The sequence below is a fragment of the Oncorhynchus masou genome, chromosome 22 (genome assembly GCF_036934945.1).
Source record: "Oncorhynchus masou masou isolate Uvic2021 chromosome 22, UVic_Omas_1.1, whole genome shotgun sequence".
Lineage (NCBI taxonomy): Eukaryota > Metazoa > Chordata > Actinopteri > Salmoniformes > Salmonidae > Oncorhynchus > Oncorhynchus masou.
Window position 1 is genome coordinate 16266563 of NC_088233.1, and position 21831 is coordinate 16288393.

Here is a 21831-nt window from a genome sequence, read left to right on the forward strand (position 1 = left end):
TACCCCAGCGCTGACACACCTACCCCAGCGCTGACACACCTACCCCAGCGCTGACACACCTACCCCAGCGCTGACCCACCTACCCCAGCGCTGCGACACCTACCCCAGCGCTGACACACCTTCCCCAGCGCTGACACACCTTCCCCAGCGCTGACACACCTAACCCAGCGCTGACACACCTTCCCCAGAGCTGACACACCTACCCCAGCGCTGACACACCTTCCCCAGCGCTGACACACCTTCCCGAGCGCTGACACACCTTCCCCAGCGCTGACACACCTTCCCCAGCGCTGACACACCTTCCCCAGCGCTGACACACCTAACCCAGCGCTGACACACCTAACCCAGCGCTGACACACCTAACCCAGCGCTGACACACCTACCCCAGCGCTGACACACCTACCCCAGCGCTGACACACCTACCCCAGCACTGACACACCTACCCCAGCGCTGACACACCTACCCCAGCGCTGACACACCTACCTCAGAGCTGACACACCTACCCCAGCGCTGACACACCTACCCCAGAGCTGACACACCTACCCCAGAGCTGACACACCTACCCCAGCGCTGACCCCAGCGCTGACACACCTACCCCAGCGCTGACACACCTACCCCAGCGCTAACACACCTACCCCAGCGCTGACACACCTACCCCAGCGCTGGCACACCTACCCCAGCGCTGACACACCTACCCCAGTGCTGACACACCTTCTGATACACCTAACCCAGCGCTGACACACCTACCCCAGCGATGACACACCTACCCCAGCGCTGACACACCTACCCCAGCGCTGAATACACCTACCCCAGCGCTGACACACCTACCCCAGAGCTGACACACCTACCCCAGAGCTGACACACCTACCCCAGCGCTGACACACCTACCCCAGAGCTGACACACCTACCCCAGCGCTGACACACCTACCCCAGCGCTGGCACACCTACCCCAGCGCTGACACACCTACCCCAGTGCTGACACACCTTCTGATACACCTACCCCAGCGCTGACACACCTACCCCAGCGCTGACACACCTACCCCAGCGCTGACACACCTACCCCAGAGCTGACACACCTACCCCAGAGCTGACACACCTACCCCAGCGCTGACACACCTACCCCAGAGCTGACACACCTACCCCAGAGCTGACACACCTACCCCAGAGCTGACACACCTACCCCAGCGCTGATACACCTACCCCAGCGCTGACACACCTACCCCAGCGCTGACACACCTACCCCAGCGCTGACACACCTACCCCAGCGCTGACACACCTACCCCAGAGCTGACACACCTACCCCAGCGCTGGCACACCTACCCCAGCGCTGACACACCTACCCCAGCGCTGACACACCTACCCCAGAGCTGACACACCTACCCCAGCGCTGACACACCTACCCCAGCGCTGACACACCTACCCCAGCGCTGACACACCTACCCCAGCGCTGACACACCTACCCCAGCGCTGACACACCTACCCACACCTGCCCCAGCGCTGACACACCTACCCCAGAGCTGACACACCTACCCCAGCGCTGACACACCTACCCCAGCGCTGACACACCTACCCCAGCGCTGACACACCTACCCCAGCGCTGACACACCTACCCCAGCGCTGACACACCTACCCCAGCGCTGACACACCTACCCCAGCGCTGACACACCTACCCCAGCGCTGACACACCTACCCCAGCGCTGACACACCTACCCCAGCGCGCTGCGCTGACACACCTACCCCAGAGCTGACACACCTACCCCAGAGCTGACACACCTACCCCAGCGCTGACACACCTACCCCAGCGCTGACACACCTACCCCAGCGCTGACACACCTACCCCAGAGCTGACACACCTACCCCAGCGCTGACACACCTACCCCAGCGCTGACACACCTACCCCAGAGCTGACACACCTACCCCAGAGCTGACACCCCCCAGCGCTGACACATCTACCCCAGCGCTGACACACCTACCCCAGCGCTGACACACCTACCCCAGCGCTGACACACCTACCCCAGCGCTGACACACCTACCCCAGCGCTGACACACCTACCCCAGCGCTGACACACCTACCCCAGCGCTGACACACCTACCCCAGAGCTGACACACCTACCCCAGAGCTGACACACCTACCCCAGCGCTGACACACCTACCCCAGTGCTGACACACCTACCCCAGAGCTGACACACCTACCCCAGCGCTGACACACCTACCCCAGCGCTGACACACCTACCCCAGCGCTGAATACACCTACCCCAGCGCTGACACACCTACCCCAGAGCTGACACACCTACCCCAGAGCTGACACACCTACCCCAGCGCTGACACACCTACCCCAGCGCTGACACACCTACCCCAGCGCTGACACACCTACCCCAGCGCTGACACACCTACCCCAGCGCTGACACACCTACCCCAGCGCTGACACACCTACCCCAGCGCTGACACACCTACCCCAGCGCTGACACACCTACCCCAGCGCTGACACACCTACCCCAGCGCTGACACACTACCCCAGCGCTGACACACCTACCCCAGCGCTGACACACCTACCCCAGCGCTGACACACCTACCCCAGCGCTGACACACCTACCCCAGCGCTGACACAGCGCTGACACACCTACCCCAGCGCTGACACACCTACCCCAGCGCTGACACACCTACCCCAGCGCTGACACACCTGACCCCAGCGCTGACACACCTACCCCAGCGCTGACACACCTACCCCAGCGCTGACACACCTACCCCAGCGCTGACACACCTACCCCAGCGCTGACCCCAGCGCGCTGACACACCTACCCCAGCGCTGACACACCTACCCCAGCGCTGACACACCTACCCCAGCGCTGACACACCTACCCCAGCGCTGACACACCTACCCCAGCGCTGACACACCTACCCCAGCGCTGACACACCTACCCCAGCGCTGACACACCTACCCCAGCGCTGACACACCTACCCCAGCGCTGACACACCTACCCCAGCGCTGACACACCTACCCCAGCGCTGACACACCTACCCCAGCGCTGACACACCTACCCCAGCGCTGACACACCTACCCCAGCGCTGACACACCTACCCCAGCGCTGACACACCTACCCCAGCGCTGACACACCTACCCCAGCGCTGACACACCCTACCCCAGCGCTGACACACCTACCCCAGCGCTGACACACCTACCCCAGCGCTGACACACCTACCCCAGCGCTGACACACCTACCCCAGAGCTGACACACCTACCCCAGAGCTGACACACCTACCCCAGCCGCTGACACACCTACCCCAGCGCTGACACACCTACCCCAGAGCTGACACACCTACCCCAGCGCTGACACACCTACCCCAGCGCTGACACACCTACCCCAGCGCTGACACACCTACCCCAGCGCTGACACACCTACCCCAGCGCTGACACACCTACCCCAGCGCTGACACACCTACCCCAGCGCTGACACACCCTACCCCAGCGCTGACACACCTACCCCAGCGCTGACACACCTACCCCAGCGCTGACACACCTACCCCAGCGCTGACACACCTACCCCAGCGCTGACACACCTACCCCAGCGCTGACGCGCTGACACACCTACCCCAGCGCTGACACACCTACCCCAGCGCTGACACACCTACCCCAGCGCTGACACACCTACCCCAGCGCTGACACACCTACCCCAGCGCTGACACACCTACCCCAGCGCTGACACACCTACCCCAGCGCTGACACACCTACCCCAGCGCTGACACACCTACCCCAGCGCTGACACACCTACCCCAGCGCTGACACACCTACCCCAGCGCTGACACACCTACCCCAGCGCTGACACACCTACCCCAGAGCTGACACACCTACCCCAGAGCTGACACACCTACCCCAGAGCTGACACACCTACCCCAGCGCTGACACACCTACCCCAGCGCTGACACACCTACCCCAGCGCTGACACACCTACCCCAGCGCTGACACACCTACCCCAGCGCTGACACACCTACCCCAGCGCTGACACACCTACCCCAGCGCTGACACACCTACCCCAGCGCTGACACACCTACCCCAGCGCTGACACACCTACCCCAGCGCTGACACACCTACCCCAGCGCTGACACACCTACCCCAGCGCTGACACACCTACCCCAGCGCTGACACACCTACCCCAGCGCTGACACACCTACCCCAGCGCTGACACACCTACCCCAGCGCTGACACACCTACCCCAGCGCTGACACACCTACCCCAGCGCTGACACACCTACCCCAGCGCTGACACACCTACCCCAGCGCTGACACACCTACCCCAGCGCTGACACACCTACCCCAGCGCTGGCACACCTACCCCAGCGCTGACACACCTACCCCAGCGCTGACACACCTACCCCAGCGCTGACACACCTACCCCAGCGCTGACACACCTACCCCAGCGCTGACACACCTACCCCAGCGCTGACACACCTACCCCAGCGCTGACACACCTACCCCAGCGCTGACACACCTACCCCAGCGCTGACACACCTACCCCAGCGCTGACACACCTACCCCAGCGCTGACACACCCCAGCGCTGACCCCAGCGCTGACACACCTACCCCAGCGCTGACACACCTACCCCAGCGCTGACACACCTACCCCAGCGCTGACACACCTACCCCAGCGCTGACACACCTACCCCAGCGCTGACACACCTTCCCCAGCGCTGACACACCTACCCCAGCGCTGACACACCTACCCCAGCGCTGACACACCTACCCCAGTGCTGACACACCTACCCCAGCGCTGACACACCTACCCCAGCGCTGACACACCTACCCCAGCGCTGACACACCTACCCCAGCGCTGACACACCTACCCCAGTGCCCCAGACACACCCTACCCCAGAGCTGACACACCTACCCCAGCGCTGACACACCTACCCCAGCGCTGACACACCTACCCCAGCGCTGACACACCTACCCCAGCGCTGACACACCTACCCCAGCGCTGACACACCTACCCCAGCGCTGACACACCTACCCCAGAGCTGACACACCTACCCCAGCGCTGACACACCTACCCCAGCGCTGACACACCTACCCCAGCGCTGACACACCTACCCCAGCGCTGACACACCTACCCCAGCGCTGACACACCTACCCCAGCGCTGACACACCTACCCCAGCGCTGACACACCTACCCCAGCGCTGACACACCTACCCCAGAGCTGACACACCTACCCCAGCGCTGACACACCTACCCCAGCGCTGGCACACCTACCCCAGCGCTGACACACCTACCCCAGTGCTGACACACCTTCTGATACACCTACCCCAGCGCTGACACACCTACCCCAGCGCTGACACACCTACCCCAGCGCTGACACACCTACCCCAGAGCTGACACACCTACCCCAGAGCTGACACACCTACCCCAGCGCTGACACACCTACCCCAGAGCTGACACACCTACCCCAGAGCTGACACACCTACCCCAGAGCTGACACACCTACCCCAGCGCTGATACACCTACCCCAGCGCTGACACACCTACCCCAGCGCTGACACACCTACCCCAGCGCTGACACACCTACCCCAGCGCTGACACACCTACCCCAGAGCTGACACACCTACCCCAGCGCTGGCACACCTACCCCAGCGCTGACACACCTACCCCAGCGCGCTGACACACCTACCCCAGAGCTGACACACCTACCCCAGCGCTGACACACCTACCCCAGCGCTGACACACCTACCCCAGCGCTGACACACCTACCCCAGCGCTGACACACCTACCCCAGCGCTGACACACCTACCCCAGCGCTGACACACCTACCCCAGCGCTGACACACCTACCCCAGCGCTGACACACCTACCCCAGCGCTGACACACCTACCCCAGCGCTGACACACCTACCCCAGCGCTGACACACCTACCCCAGCGCTGACACACCTACCCCAGCGCTGACACACCTACCCCAGCGCTGACACACCTACCCCAGCGCTGACACACCTACCCCAGCGCTGACACACCTACCCCAGCGCTGACACACCTACCCCAGAGCTGACACACCTACCCCAGAGCTGACACACCTACCCCAGCGCTGACACACCTACCCCAGCGCTGACACACCTACCCCAGCGCTGACACACCTACCCCAGAGCTGACACACCTACCCCAGCGCTGACACACCTACCCCAGCGCTGACACACCTACCCCAGAGCTGACACACCTACCCCAGCGCTGACACATCTACCCCAGCGCTGACACACCTACCCCAGCGCTGACACACCTACCCCAGCGCTGACACACCTACCCCAGCGCTGACACACCTACCCCAGCGCTGACACACCTACCCCAGCGCTGACACACCTACCCCAGCGCTGACACACCTACCCCAGAGCTGACACACCTACCCCAGAGCTGACACACCTACCCCAGCGCTGACACACCTACCCCAGTGCTGACACACCTACCCCAGAGCTGACACACCTACCCCAGCGCTGACACACCTACCCCAGCGCTGACACACCTACCCCAGCGCTGAATACACCTACCCCAGCGCTGACACACCTACCCCAGAGCTGACACACCTACCCCAGAGCTGACACACCTACCCCAGCGCTGACACACCTACCCCAGAGCTGACACACCTACCCCAGCGCTGACACACCTACCCCAGCGCTGACACACCCCAGCGCTGACACACCTACCCCAGCGCTGACACACCTACCCCAGCGCTGACACACCTACCCCAGCGCTGACACACCTACCCCAGCGCTGACACACCTACCCCAGCGCTGACACACCTACCCCAGCGCTGACACACCTACCCCAGCGCTGACACACCTACCCCAGAGCTGACACACCTACCCCAGCGCTGACACACCTACCCCAGCGCTGACACACCTTCCCCAGCGCTGACACACCTACCCCAGCGCTGACACACCTACCCCAGAGCTGACACACCTACCCCAGCGCTGACACACCTACCCCAGCGCTGACACACCTACCCCAGCGCTGACACACCTACCCCAGCGCTGACACACCTACCCCAGCGCTGACACACCTACCCCAGCGCTGACACACCTACCCCAGCGCTGGCACACCTACCCCAGCGCTGACACACCTACCCCAGCGCTGACACACCTACCCCAGCGCTGACACACCTACCCCAGCGCTGACACACCTACCCCAGCGCTGACACACCTACCCCAGAGCTGACACACCTACCCCAGCGCTGACACACCTACCCCAGCGCTGACACACCTACCCCAGCGCTGACACACCTACCCCAGCGCTGACCTACCCCAGCACACACCTACCCCAGCGCTGACACACCTACCCCAGCGCTGACACACCTACCCCAGCGCTGACACACCTACCCCAGAGCTGACACACCTACCCCAGCGCTGACACACCTACCCCAGCGCTGACACACCTACCCCAGCGCTGACACACCTACCCCAGCGCTGACACACCTACCCCAGCGCTGACACACCTACCCCAGCGCTGACACACCTACCCCAGCGCTGACACACCTACCCCAGCGCTGACACACCTACCCCAGCGCTGACACACCTACCCCAGAGCTGACACACCTACCCCAGAGCTGACACACCTACCCCAACCGCTGACACACCTACCCCAGCGCTGACACACCTACCCCAGAGCTGACACACCTACCCCAGCGCTGACACACCTACCCCAGCGCTGACACACCTACCCCAGCGCTGACACACCTACCCCAGCGCTGACACACCTACCCCAGCGCTGGCACACCTACCCCAGCGCTGACACACCTACCCCAGCGCTGACACACCTACCCCAGCGCTGACACACCTACCCCAGCGCTGACACACCTACCCCAGCGCTGACACACCTACCCCAGAGCTGACACACCTACCCCAGCGCTGACACACCTACCCCAGCGCTGACACACCTACCCCAGCGCTGACACACCTACCCCAGCGCTGACACACCTACCCCAGCGCTGACACACCTACCCCAGCGCTGACACACCTACCCCAGAGCTGACACACCTACCCCAGCGCTGACACACCTACCCCAGCGCTGACACACCTACCCCAGCGCTGACACACCTACCCCAGCGCTGACACACCTACCCCAGCGCTGACACACCTACCCCAGCGCTGACACACCTACCCCAGAGCTGACACACCTACCCCAGAGCTGACACACCTACCCCAGAGCTGACACACCTACCCCAGCGCTGACACACCTACCCCAGCGCTGACACACCTACCCCAGCGCTGACACACCTACCCCAGAGCTGACACACCTACCCCAGCGCTGACACACCTACCCCAGCGCTGACACACCTACCCCAGCGCTGACACACCTACCCCAGCGCTGACACACCTACCCCAGCGCTGACACACCTACCCCAGCGCTGACACACCTACCCCAGCGCTGACACACCTACCCCAGCGCTGACACACCTACCCCAGCGCTGACACACCTACCCCAGCGCTGACACACCTACCCCAGCGCTGACACACCTACCCCAGCGCTGACACACCTACCCCAGCGCTGACACACCTACCCCAGCGCTGACACACCTACCCCAGCGCTGACACACCTACCCCAGCGCTGACACACCTACCCCAGCGCTGACACACCTACCCCAGCGCTGACACACCTACCCCAGCGCTGACACACCTACCCCAGCGCTGACACACCTACCCCAGCGCTGACACACCTACCCCAGCGCTGACACACCTACCCCAGCGCTGACACACCTACCCCAGCGCTGACACCCCCGCTGACACCCTACCCCAGCGCTGACACACCTACCCCAGCGCTGACACACCTACCCCAGCGCTGACACACCTACCCCAGCGCTGACACACCTACCCCAGCGCACACACCTACCCCAGCGCTGACACACCTACCCCAGCGCTGACACACCTACCCCAGCGCTGACACACCTACCCCAGCGCTGACACACCTACCCCAGCGCTGACACACCTACCCCAGCGCTGACACACCTTCCCCAGCGCTGACACACCTACCCCAGCGCTGACACACCTACCCCAGCGCTGACACACCTACCCCAGCGCTGACACACCTACCCCAGCGCTGACACACCTACCCCAGCGCTGACACACCTACCCCAGCGCTGACACACCTACCCCAGCGCTGACACACCTACCCCAGTGCTGACACACCTACCCCAGAGCTGACACACCTACCCCAGCGCTGACACACCTACCCCAGCGCTGACACACCTACCCCAGCGCTGACACACCTACCCCAGCGCTGACACACCTACCCCAGCGCTGACACACCTACCCCAGCGCTGACACACCTACCCCAGAGCTGACACACCTACCCCAGCGCTGACACACCTACCCCAGCGCTGACACACCTACCCCAGCGCTGACACACCTACCCCAGCGCTGACACACCTACCCCAGCGCTGACACACCTACCCCAGCGCTGACACACCTACCCCAGCGCTGACACACCCCAGCGCTACCCCAGTGCTGACACACCTACCCCAGCGCTGACACACCTACCCCAGCGCTGACACACCTACCCCAGCGCTGACACACCTACCCCAGCGCTGACACACCTACCCCAGCGCTGACACACCTACCCCAGCGCTGACACACCTACCCCAGCGCTGACACACCTACCCCAGCGCTGACACACCTACCCCAGCGCTGACACACCTACCCCAGCGCTGACACACCTACCCCAGCGCTGACACACCTACCCCAGTGCTGACACACCTACCCCAGCGCTGACACACCTACCCCAGCGCTGACACACCCCCAGCGCCCCAGCGCTGACACACCTACCCCAGCGCTGACACACCTACCCCAGCGCTGACACACCTACCCCAGCGCTGACACACCTACCCCAGCGCTGACACACCTACCCCAGCGCTGACACACCTACCCCAGCGCTGACACACCTACCCCAGCGCTGACACACCTACCCCAGCGCTGACACACCTACCCCAGCGCTGACACACCTACCCCAGCGCTGACACACCTACCCCAGCGCTGACACACCTACCCCAGCGCTGACACACCTACCCCAGCGCTGACACACCTACCCCAGCGCTGACACACCTACCCCAGCGCTGACACACCTACCCCAGCGCTGACACACCTACCCCAGCGCTGACACACCTACCCCAGCGCTGACACACCTACCCCAGCGCTGACACCTACCCCAGCGCTGACACACCTACCCCAGCGCTGACACACCTACCCCAGCGCTGACACACCTACCCCAGCGCTGACACACCTACCCCAGCGCTGACACACCTACCCCAGCGCTGACACACCTACCCCAGCGCTGACACACCTACCCCAGCGCTGACACACCTACCCCAGCGCTGACACACCCCAGCGCCCCAGCGCTGACACACCTACCCCAGCGCTGACACACCTACCCCAGCGCTGACACACCTACCCCAGCGCTGACACACCTACCCCAGCGCTGACACACCTACCCCAGCGCTGACACACCTACCCCAGCGCTGACACACCTACCCCAGCGCTGACACACCTACCCCAGCGCTGACACACCTACCCCAGCGCTGACACACCTACCCCAGCGCTGACACACCTACCCCAGCGCTGACACACCTGACACCCCCCCAGCGCTGACACACCTACCCCAGCGCTGACACCTACCCCAGCGCTGACCACCAGCCCAGCGCTGACACACCTACCCCAGCGCTGACACACCTACCCCAGCGCTGACACACCTACCCCAGCGCTGACACACCTACCCCAGCGCTGACACACCTACCCCAGCGCACACCTGACACACCTACCCCAGCGCTGACACACCTACCCCAGCGCTGACACACCTACCCCAGCGCTGACACACCTACCCCAGCGCTGACACACCTACCCCAGCGCTGACACACCTACCCCAGCGCTGACACACCTACCCCAGCGCTGACACACCTACCCCAGCGCTGACACACCCCAGCTGACACACCTACCCCAGCGCTGACACACCTACCCCAGCGCTGACACACCTACCCCAGCGCTGACACACCTACCCCAGCGCTGACACACCTACCCCAGCGCTGACACACCTACCCCAGCGCTGACACACCTACCCCAACGCAGACACACCTACCCCAGCGCTGACACACCTACCCCAGCGCTGACACACCTACCCCAGCGCTGACACACCTACCCCAGCGCTGACACACCTACCCCAGCGCTGACACACCTACCCCAGCGCTGACACACCTACCCCAGAGCTGACACACCTACCCCAGCGCTGACACACCTACCCCAGCGCTGACACACCTACCCCAGCGCTGACACACCTTCCCCAGCGCTGACACACCTACCCCAGCGCTGGCACACCGACCCCAGCGCTGACACACCTACCCCAGAGCTGACACACCTACCCCAGCGCTGACACACCTACCCCAGCGCTGACACACCTACCCCAGCGCTGACACACCTACCCCAGCGCTGACACACCTACCCCAGCGCTGACACACCTACCCCAGCGCTGGCACACCTACCCCAGCGCTGACACACCTACCCCAGCGCTGACACACCTACCCCAGCGCTGACACACCTACCCCAGCGCTGACACACCTACCCCAGCGCTGGCACACCTACCCCAGCGCTGACACACCTACCCCAGCGCTGACACACCTACCCCAGCGCTGACACACCTACCCCAGAGCTGACACACCTACCCCAGCGCTGGCACACCTACCCCAGCGCTGACACACCTACCCCAGCGCTGACACACCTACCCCAGCGCTGACACACCTACCCCAGCGCTGACACACCTACCCCAGCGCTGACACACCTACCCCAGCGCTGACACACCTACCCCAGCGCTGACACACCTACCCCAGCGCTGACACACCTACCCCAGCGCTGACACACATACCCCAGCGCTGACACACCTACCCCAGCGCTGACACACCTACCCCAGCGCTGACACACCTACCCCAGCGCTGACACACATACACACAGTGTGTTTGGTGAAGAGCCTTGGCATCTCCATGACATCCACAGCCTTTAACATGCAGATGAGCTCTTTCTGTTCCATTGAGTCTGGCCTTTCTCTCCCTCCTGGCTGACATGGTAGACACATAGACACAGAGCCCTGGCTGGGGCTGCCTCAGGACAACATACCATCACTTCACCAGTCAACTCTAGGGTCATATCAAGCCTCTCTCTCCACTCTCTCAACGAATCATGCAATTCATACAAAGCTCAACTTTTCTTAATTTTTCCAGTGTGGCAGCAGAGCAGCGCTCCAAATGAACGGTACCAACCCAACCCTGGCTGAGAAACTCAAGAGTGAGTTTTTCCATTCACTCTGTATGCAGCATTAACAGTGCTGTTAATTGCATTCAGACAGGCTTTGTGTGGGCACGCAAAAGCATTGTGAACTTTGAGGCAATATCTCTGATCCATCACGAAGAGGCTAAAAATAATCCACAGGAACCTGGGCCTTTTGTTCTCCATGGTGGCATTTTGATGCCCTCCTCACTCCTCACTATTTAGTATTGACATGTTTAGCTGGGAAGAGAGACCCTCATTTGTGCCTGGGAACAGCAAGAGGCTGAATTTGTTTTTCCCTGGGACAGGATCCTTTGTTGCTAATGACATATTTGCCAGTTTGTGAAACATATTACAGTTCACAAGAGTCTCATCTTCTTAACATTTAACGTAACAGTGTAAAAAATACCAAAGAAAAACTGATGTGGAAATTGAAGTCATAAAGCACAGTATGAAAATGACCTGTTTCAATCAATTGAATAACCACTTAGCAATCACATTATATCCAGTATGCTTGGAAGGATATAGGATTTAACCAGTGAGACAGACATTGTGAGGTACAGCTACACACATACTCTGCATGTAAATCATAGTGACCCAGTGTTACCTGTGAGGTCCTCCTGAGAGTTGTCTGCTGACTTGCTGATGGCTGCAGTCTCTCTGTGACCTTCCAGTGACCCCGCTGCCTCCATCATCATGTCTGCTCCAGTCACATCAGGCTGAGACCTACAGGACAGGGCAGGAACAACAAGACAATGAGGAGCAATACAACAGAGTCAGTCTGCCTCTCTCTGCGCTCCGTCAGGAGTAAAGAGTTCCCACTAAGTATATGTAGTTCAGTCCTCTCCAATTAGTTATTGACTATAATTTAGAATTACACAGATCCCGACAGTCAGTTAAAAGGTTTGAGACATGGTATGTATAAAATGTTTGACATTGTGGTTTATTCCTACTATTAAACTATGAAAGCACAAATTCTGTCCATCAAAGCAGGCATAGTACCTGTACATGAATGGTGCAACAGTGGCAGTGTTGGGGTGGTTGTATTGCTGCTGAGGATGAGGTAGCTGGACACTGATGGTGTTGCTGGCTGTGGTGGCCACTGGGGGAGCTCCGTTGGTATGGTGGTGTTGATGGTGAGACCTCCCTTCAGAGGAGGCCAGGCTGGAGCAGGAGCTGGAGCTTCTGCTGTCCAGCTGGCACTTGTGCACCGAGTGACCACCCCCCCCACCGGCCCTCAAACTGCTGGGCCTGTCTCCATCTCGACCAGAAGAGGGCACCCCTGAGGTCTTCCCTGCCTTGAACCCTGGCTTTTGTATTCCGCTGTGTGCTGCTGGGGCTGAAACCTCCTTTTTTCCACTGCCAGCCTTGCCTCCTTTTGGGATGAGGCTGGTACTCTTAGTGTTTCTCTTGGGCTCTGCTGAGTCTGAACCTACTCCCTCCTGCCTGGTGTCATCCCTGGGCTCCTCCTGCTCTGTGACGAACCCCCGCTTGGAGCCTCCCTCCCGGGCCTTGTCCCTCTCCTTTGGCCTGGCCTTGTCCTTCTCCTTCTCCCCAGTCTTCAGAGAGCTCTTCTGGGGGGTGAGGGCCCTGCCGAAGGTGCGCTGGGCAATGCCCTTCAGGGCAAGCTTGGGGCTGGTCGCCATGACACTGGGGGGCCGGGAGTTCCCCTCTGCCTCCTCTAGGTGGTCACTGCTGGTGGGACGCGACTCCATCTCCTGCCCTGTCGGCCTGTCAGTCAGGACTCCAGTTGCCTTGGAGCCTCCTTTGCTGTTGAAAAGCTTGAATTTCTCCAGCATGGACTTCTGGGCAATGACTTTAGGGAGGACCTCTAGGGGTGTGGCAGCGAGCTGCCTGGTGGGGGGTCCTGTTTGACGGACAGCATGGAGGAGGTGGTGCTGTGCTTGGTGTTCAGGGACTTACTCCTCCAGGGCTTGCTGCTGTTGCCTGCATCGGGCTGGGGTTTGGAGGAGGAAGAGCAGCCATTGATGGGCCCTGGAGACAGACCGTGCTCAGTCATGATGGGAGAGGCCATGGTGCTTCTCTCTGTGGAAAACCCAAACAGAGGCAGGGAGAGATTTTTTTACATTTTTTATTTAACCTTTATTTAACCAGGTAAGCTAGTACAGTCATTAACACAATAGTGTCATGACGTTGCCCTCTTTGGGTACAGCATCACCATCCCCCACTCTCTGCTTCTACAACCAGACTGCTGGGGTCAGAGTGAGGTCTTAAATTCCTAGGGAAGACCCTGCCTCATGGCCACATAGTATAGAGATAGAGTGAAGTTTCATAGAGAACAAAGGAATTTCTTCCACCTCACAGAACTTGAGGTCCGAACAACGTTTACGTTCAGGAGAAGGTATCAAAGATCGGTGAAGAATCCAGCAACGAACTGGTCCGTTTGTTACAACTTGGGGAAGCTCATGGCCACATTACCATAACGCTGTTTATATAATAGCCTCAGATCTAACTCACCATTGTGATATCTACAGTGCTGTCGGGACACTGGTATATTCTTATTTAGAAGACCATTTTAGGAAAACTGCCATTTTACACATCCTCTCTTCTAGCTCAAAATGAAAACACATACAAGCTCAGATCTGAATATTGTTTTATGCTAAGAGGCCTGTTCTTGAATTCCCTCCAAGCCAACTTAAAACCTCAGGACCCGATGTCCCTGGACGAGTTCAAAGGACAAATAGATAAACAGGTTGTTGAGACATGTCGTTGTTTCTAGTTGTCACTAGTTTGTGTTGCCTTGGTTAAGGAAGTATGTTGTGTTCATATGAATGTGTTCTTAATGGACTGGACTGGTTAATATAATATAATAATATGATAATATGATAATGCCTGAAAAGACAGTGTTTGGAGGATATGTTGGCACAGTGTTGTTAGGCCGAGTGAAGATCAAGATTATAAATTGCCTGGCTGGGCTGATGAGACAGTGCATTGCACAGTCAGATGGAACAGAGAAAATAGGCATTTTAACTAGAGGTCGACCGATTAATCGGAATGGCCAATTAATTAGGGCCAATTTCAAGTTTTCATAACAATCGTAAATTGGTATTTTTGGGCACCGATTTGCCAATTTTTTTTATATATATACCTTTATTTAACTAAGCAAGTCAGTTAAGAAAACATTCTTATTTTCAATGACGGCCTAGGAACGGTGGGGTAACTGCCTTGTTCAGGGGCAGAACGACAGATTTTCACCTTGTCAGCTCGGGGATCCAACCTTGCAACCCTACAGTTGACTAGTCCAACGCAATAACGACCTGCCTCTCTCTTGTTGCACTCCACAAGAAAGCTGGCTGTTTATGACTTCAAGCCTATCAACTCCCGAGATGAGGCTGGTCTAACCGAAGTGAAATGGCTAGCTAGTTAGCGCGCGCTAATAGCGTTTCAAACATCGCTCGCTCTGAGCCTTCTAGTAGTTGTTCCCCTTGCTCTGCATGGGTAACACTGCTTCGATGGTGGCTGTTGTCGTTGTGTTGCTGGTTCGAGCCCAGGGAGGAGCGAGGAGAGGGACGGAAGCTATACTGTTACACTTGCAATACGAAAGTGCCTTTAAGAACATCCAATAGTTAAAGGTTAATGAAATACAAATGGTATAGAGGGAAATAGTCCTATAATTCCTATAATAACTACAACCTAAACCTTCTTACCTGGAATATTGAAGACTCATGTTAAAAGGAACCACCAGCTTTCATATGTTCTCATGTTCTGAGCAAGGAACTGAAACATAGCTTTCTTACCTAGCACATATTGCACTTTTACTTTCTTCTCCAACACTTTGTTTTTGCATTATTTAAGCCAAATTGAACATGTTTCATTATTTACTTGAGGCTAAATTGATTTTATTTATGTATTATATTAAGTTAAAATAAAGCGTTCATTCAGTATTGCTGTAATTGTCATTATTACAAAGAAATATATATATTTTTTAAATCGGCCGATTAATCGGTATCGGATTTTTTTGGTCCTCCAATAATCGGTATCGGTATTGAAAAATCATAACTGGTCGACCTCTAATTTTAACGTCATAGATTAGACACCGGCTGGAATGCGGTTTTGACCAATCAGCATTCAGAATTAGATCCACCTGTTGTATAAAGGTTAAATAATAACCTACCTCTAAGTTCAGTAGTCTGCATGGGCAACAAAAAGCAGGGAAACCTGTTTCAGACGATACACCTTTCTAACTAGGCACTGTGATCCCAGTGTGATCCCAGCCTCCAACCTGTCATTTTACCATGCCTAAGGGAGGTGTATAAAGTAAAGTGACATAGCTAGGAGACATTTACATTTCACATCCAAACTTCAGCGGCGGGTTGTGCATAGTTTAGAGAGCCTGCTATGTGGGGTGCCTGGGAGGGAGAGTCAATCATGAAAGCCTGTCTGTTCTTGCCAACTCAACACTGACCAGATACAACTGTCACACACACACCTCAGCTCACAAATAACGCTCGAACAATGTTGGGTTTTGTAACACATCCATAGGGTAATAACACACATACAATTATCTTGGCTTATCTTTTGTGGACCTCAGAGGCAGCATCGACTTGATTTGTTATCAGGCTCACCTGTTAAGCTCTTTAATCATTTACAACATATCTACTGTATGTATTAATAACCTTGGCTAGAAAGTATGGGGGTTTAAGTGCAACATTTATCAGCAGTGTTACGTACCAGGTACTACTATATGGTAACAGTCTCCAACAAATCCTGATGCAAAAAAATGCACGCAACACCTCCAAACGATTATGTAAGCTGTCTCATTCAACAGGTCCACTGACACCTACTGTGCATATCACTGGCACATCACTGGCATATCACTGGCATATCACTGGCACATCGCTGGCATATCACTGGCATATCACTGGCACATCGCTGGCACATCACCGGCATTTCACCGGCATATCACCGGCATATCACTGGCATATCGCTGGCACATCGCTGGCATATCGCTGGCATATCGCTGGCACATCGCTGGCACATCTCCGGCATATCGCCGGCATATCACTGGCATATCACTGGCATATCACCGGCACATCACCGGCATATCACCGGCATATCGCTGGCATATCGCTGGCATATCACGGCATATCACCGGCATATCACCGGCATATCACCGGCATATCACTGGCACATCACTGGCATATCACCGGCATATCACCGGCACATCACTGGCACATCACCGGCATATCACCGGCATATCGCTGGCACATCTCCGGCATATCGCCGGCATATCACTGGCATATCACCGGCATATCACTGGCACATCACCGGCATATCACCGGTATATCACCGGCACATCGCTGGCATATCACTGGCATATCACCGGCATATCACTGGCATATCACCGGCACATCGCTGGCATATCGCTGGCATTTTTCCAAAAGCACTTAAAACCCAGTTAGTTCAACCATATAGTCTGTATCTTCAGCATTCCTCCCTGTGCTGTGTAATGGTTTGCTTACAGCAGCCCAGGCAGGTGCTCCAGGGTCTAACAGTCAAGTGCAGTGATAAACTGTTAACACCAATCATTTACTAGACAGGCTCACAGTGTTTATGTAGAAACACTTTAATGGTCATGAGAATGTAATTTCACCTCAGTCACTCACGGCTACATACAAGTGTTCTGTTCTACCTGGTGTAACTAGAAAAACGCTAACACTTTATTTGACACATTGCATCATAATGTTATATCATGTTATAATATGTCATAATATGTCATAAAAGCTGTCATGACACATACATTTAGAAGTGTTGTGACATATATTGCACTATTTGATGTCTGGTTATGACCCCTACTTAAGAGTGTCAAAGCCCACAAATCCTACCACACAAAGCAAACCATTCCATTGTAACTGTAAATATAATGTTATATTGCATTTCCTAAAATTGTTTTTCCATTGTAATTGTACAAACATTGATGTCAAACATGTGCTTATCCCAATTCTGTCACTGATGACTGGGATGAATGCAGGAGCAGGACAAAACACCCTGTTTGGGACTTATGACTGACATATGGTCTTGTACATTATAGGCCTACCTGGCTTATATTATTTCTCTTACAACAACAACACAAATGTTCTGTGTATAGATTCTAGACATTTCCATATTTTGTAATCAAATTGTGTTTGTTCACAACATTATTATTGTAGTCCTCCATGGTTTTGCTTTGATATAGCTACATGCATATTTAGTACTACCACCAGGGGGAGACATTCGACCTGTTAGCTGCAGGTGTGACACCCTGATCTGGTTCACCTGTCCTTGTGATTGTCTCCACCCCCTCCAGGTGTCGCTTATTATCCCAGGTGTATATATCCCTGTGTTTCCTGTCTCTCTGTGCCAGTTCATCTTGTTTGCCAAGTCAACCAGCGGTTTTCCTTGCTACAATTTTTCACAAGCTCTGTTTGTTTCTAGTCCTCCTGGTTTCGACCATTGCCTGTCCTGACTCCGAACCCGCCTGCCTGACCACTCTGCCTGTTCTGACAACCAGCCTGCCTATCCCCTTGTACTGTTTTGGACTTGGATCTGGTTTCTGACCTCGAGACCGCCTATCGTCTGGTCCTGTTTGGACTCTGACCTGGTTTATGAACTCTCGCCTGTCCCCGACCTGCCTTTGCCTACTCCCTTTGTTATAATAAAAATCAGAGCTCCACCATCTGCCTCCTGTGTCTGCATTTGGGTCTCACCTTGTGCCCTTACAGCAGGTGTGCACCTCATTCCTTAGAAGAATATAAGCAGGAAGAGACACCCAGTAGAACAATTTAAATAGTCTGAGTCTCCTTATTCATCCTGTTTTCAAGTTTAACATTTATGAGCATGGTTATGTTTTTGCAATCTAGAGATAACAAGTTGATCTAATTTTGATGTATAATTTAACTGTTTTGACCAAGTGATAACTAGTGAGATGTTCCCCTTCATATGAGTGTACATTTAGAGTTTACACCAGAGGAGGCTGAATGGAGTATTCGGGTTGGGGTGTAGGGTTTGAGCAGAGCCGGGCAGTTCCTCTTGCTGCTCTATAGGCAAGTGCCATGGTCTTGTAGGGTTGCCAAACTAAGCTAGCTAACTTTGTATGTAAATCAATGAGACAATATGGCGTCTCGGATTAAATGTATTTTCGTTATAAACTTTTTGTCTCTTAATAAATATATTTTTTTTTTTTTACAAACGATGACTTGTAGTAAGTGTATTTACATGAGTACATGAACCATGCTAATGATAAGTATTTTAGAAAGTTACTTTTTTATCAAATCTGTATCTAATGTTCGCATGTCAACCGCTAACGTCAACATTTGCTAACTCAGCGCTAGCCAGCCTACTATAGGTAGATAGTAGTTAAGGGTTTTTGTTACATTTAATACACAGGCCTCTTCTATAATTTGTTTTAGGGCTGTGCGATATGGCCAAAAGCTCATATCCCGATATAGGTCTTTTCAAAACCCGATAACGTTTCATATCACAATATAGCAAATGTTCTGTAAATTCAATGAATAAATAGTTTATATTAAATGACCACATGTAAAGGCCTATTTCTTATTACATGTTGAATTATACTCAACAAATAAAAGGTACTTACTCATATTTGATTATTTCTCCTTTCATTTAGAACATTTGTGCACATTTTCAATTAAGCATGTAGCAAAATATAAAATATGAATGTATAGAATCTATAAAGGTAAATAGAAAACACTTCAACTATAGTTGCAAACAAAATAAATATAGGCCTAAAATATAAATATATTTTTTGGGGGGGGGGTTGCCTGTTTTGCATGTTATTTTGGCATTAATACGTGTCACATCAATTTGCATTTGGTACCTTGGCTCACGAAACCTCCTTTCTCAACCATGTAAATTGGTGGTAGCCTCTCTTTTAGGTACGAGCTCCGTGTCTCCGTGCTGTGTCACGTTCAGTCTTCTCCATGTGTGTTTGTGTTTCATATCCAAGAATGCAAAGCGTCGTCCAAATGACAAAAATATTACGTAAAGAGTGATTTGCAACACAACGAAATAAACGATAGAGCATAATATGAAACGATATACGTTTTTCTATCACACAATATATATCCTCGTATTGCCCAGGCCCAATTTGTTTGTACAATTAGCACTGTAAATAGTATATAATGTAATGAAACTGAAACAGCAGGGAGTAGGTCTCGAACCCTCGACCTTCGAGCCCGAGGTCCGGCGAGCTATCTACTGTGCCGTAAAAGCCTGCTCGTGCAGCAGGGTCGCTTTCCGCGCTTATAAACCCAGGGTCGTTACAATACTGTAGAGTGAATCAGATGTACTGTTGTTTCCTCAACAACGCATGTGTGTATTCAGTTGTTTTGCAAAACTCCATCTGTGGCTAAACAAACACTAACTAAATGGTAACTAACGGTTAGTTGATAGCTAGCTTTAGCTATGTTATGAAAACATTGAGAAAATTGGATTGTAAATCTAATCTAATTTTATTTGTCACATGCTTACTTACAAGCCCTTCATCAACATTGCATTTTTAAGAAAATAAGAGTTAAGAAAATATTTACTAAATAAGCTAAAGTTTAAAACAAGTAACACAGTAAAATAACAATAACAAGGCTATATGCAGGGGGTACCGGTACGGGGTCACAGATTAGTCGAGGGAATATGTACACTACCAACGTTTGGTGTCACTTAGAAATGTCATTGTTTTTGAAAGAAAAGCAAAAAAATGTGTCCATTAAACAACATCAAATTGATCAGAAATACAGTGTAGAGATTGTTAATGTTGTAAATGACTATTCTAGCTGGAAACGGCAGATTTTTAATGGAATATCTACATAGGTGTACAGAGGCCCGTTATCAGCAAACATCACTCCTGTGTTCCAATGGCATGTTGTGTTAGATAATCCAAGTTTATCATTTTAAAAGGCTAATTAATCATTAGAAAACCCTTTTGCAATTATGTTAGCACAGCTGAAAACTGTTGTTCTAATTAAAGAAGCAATAAAACTGGCCTTTATACGAGTTGAGTATCTCTCTCTCTCACTCCCCATCCTTCTCTCTGTTGTTCCCTCTATCCCGCCCTCTCTGTTCCACATGTACACTAAATAGGGCTCAGTCAATGCACAGTGAATTCCTCATCACACAGCAGTAGCAGCCTACCACTGGCTGACTGTAGAATGCAGACTGTAGACTGGGTTATCCAGGTAAACCACCCAGCCAGAAAGTTAACCCCAACCGTCACACTGCTCAGTTCTGCTCAGCTCTGTTCTACTCTGTTCTGCTCGGCTCTGTTCTGGTCGACTCTGTGCTGCACTGCTCTGTTCTTCTCGACTCTGTGCTGCACTGCTCTGTGCTGCTCTACTCCACTCTACTCTCACTAACATACATCACAGTACTGGGGAAGTACCGCCTGACTGGCTACATACCACTGAGGACCCAATCTACCAATCTAGGACTAAGACTTACAGTGAAGATACATTATAAGATCTTAAATCAAACAAGGCCATGTTTTCAGACAGATTTAGTTATACCACTACGATTGTAAAGCCATGGTGTAACGTGATGTCCACCACACT

The 21831-nt window shown here is 54.8% G+C and overlaps 1 protein-coding gene across 1 annotated transcript in view; it reads right to left on the bottom strand.

Moving 5' to 3' along the window:
- LOC135509090 (neuron navigator 2-like) overlaps positions 1–20183 on the bottom strand; it is an 89666-nt gene extending 69483 nt beyond the window's left edge. The window contains 4 exon segments of the mRNA XM_064929412.1: positions 12876–12994; positions 13271–14075; positions 14078–14314; positions 20106–20183. Coding sequence (XP_064785484.1) covers positions 12876–12994; positions 13271–14075; positions 14078–14314; positions 20106–20136 — 1192 coding nt within the window. The 5' untranslated portion in view covers positions 20137–20183.
- Positions 20184–21831: the final 1648 nt, after the last annotated feature.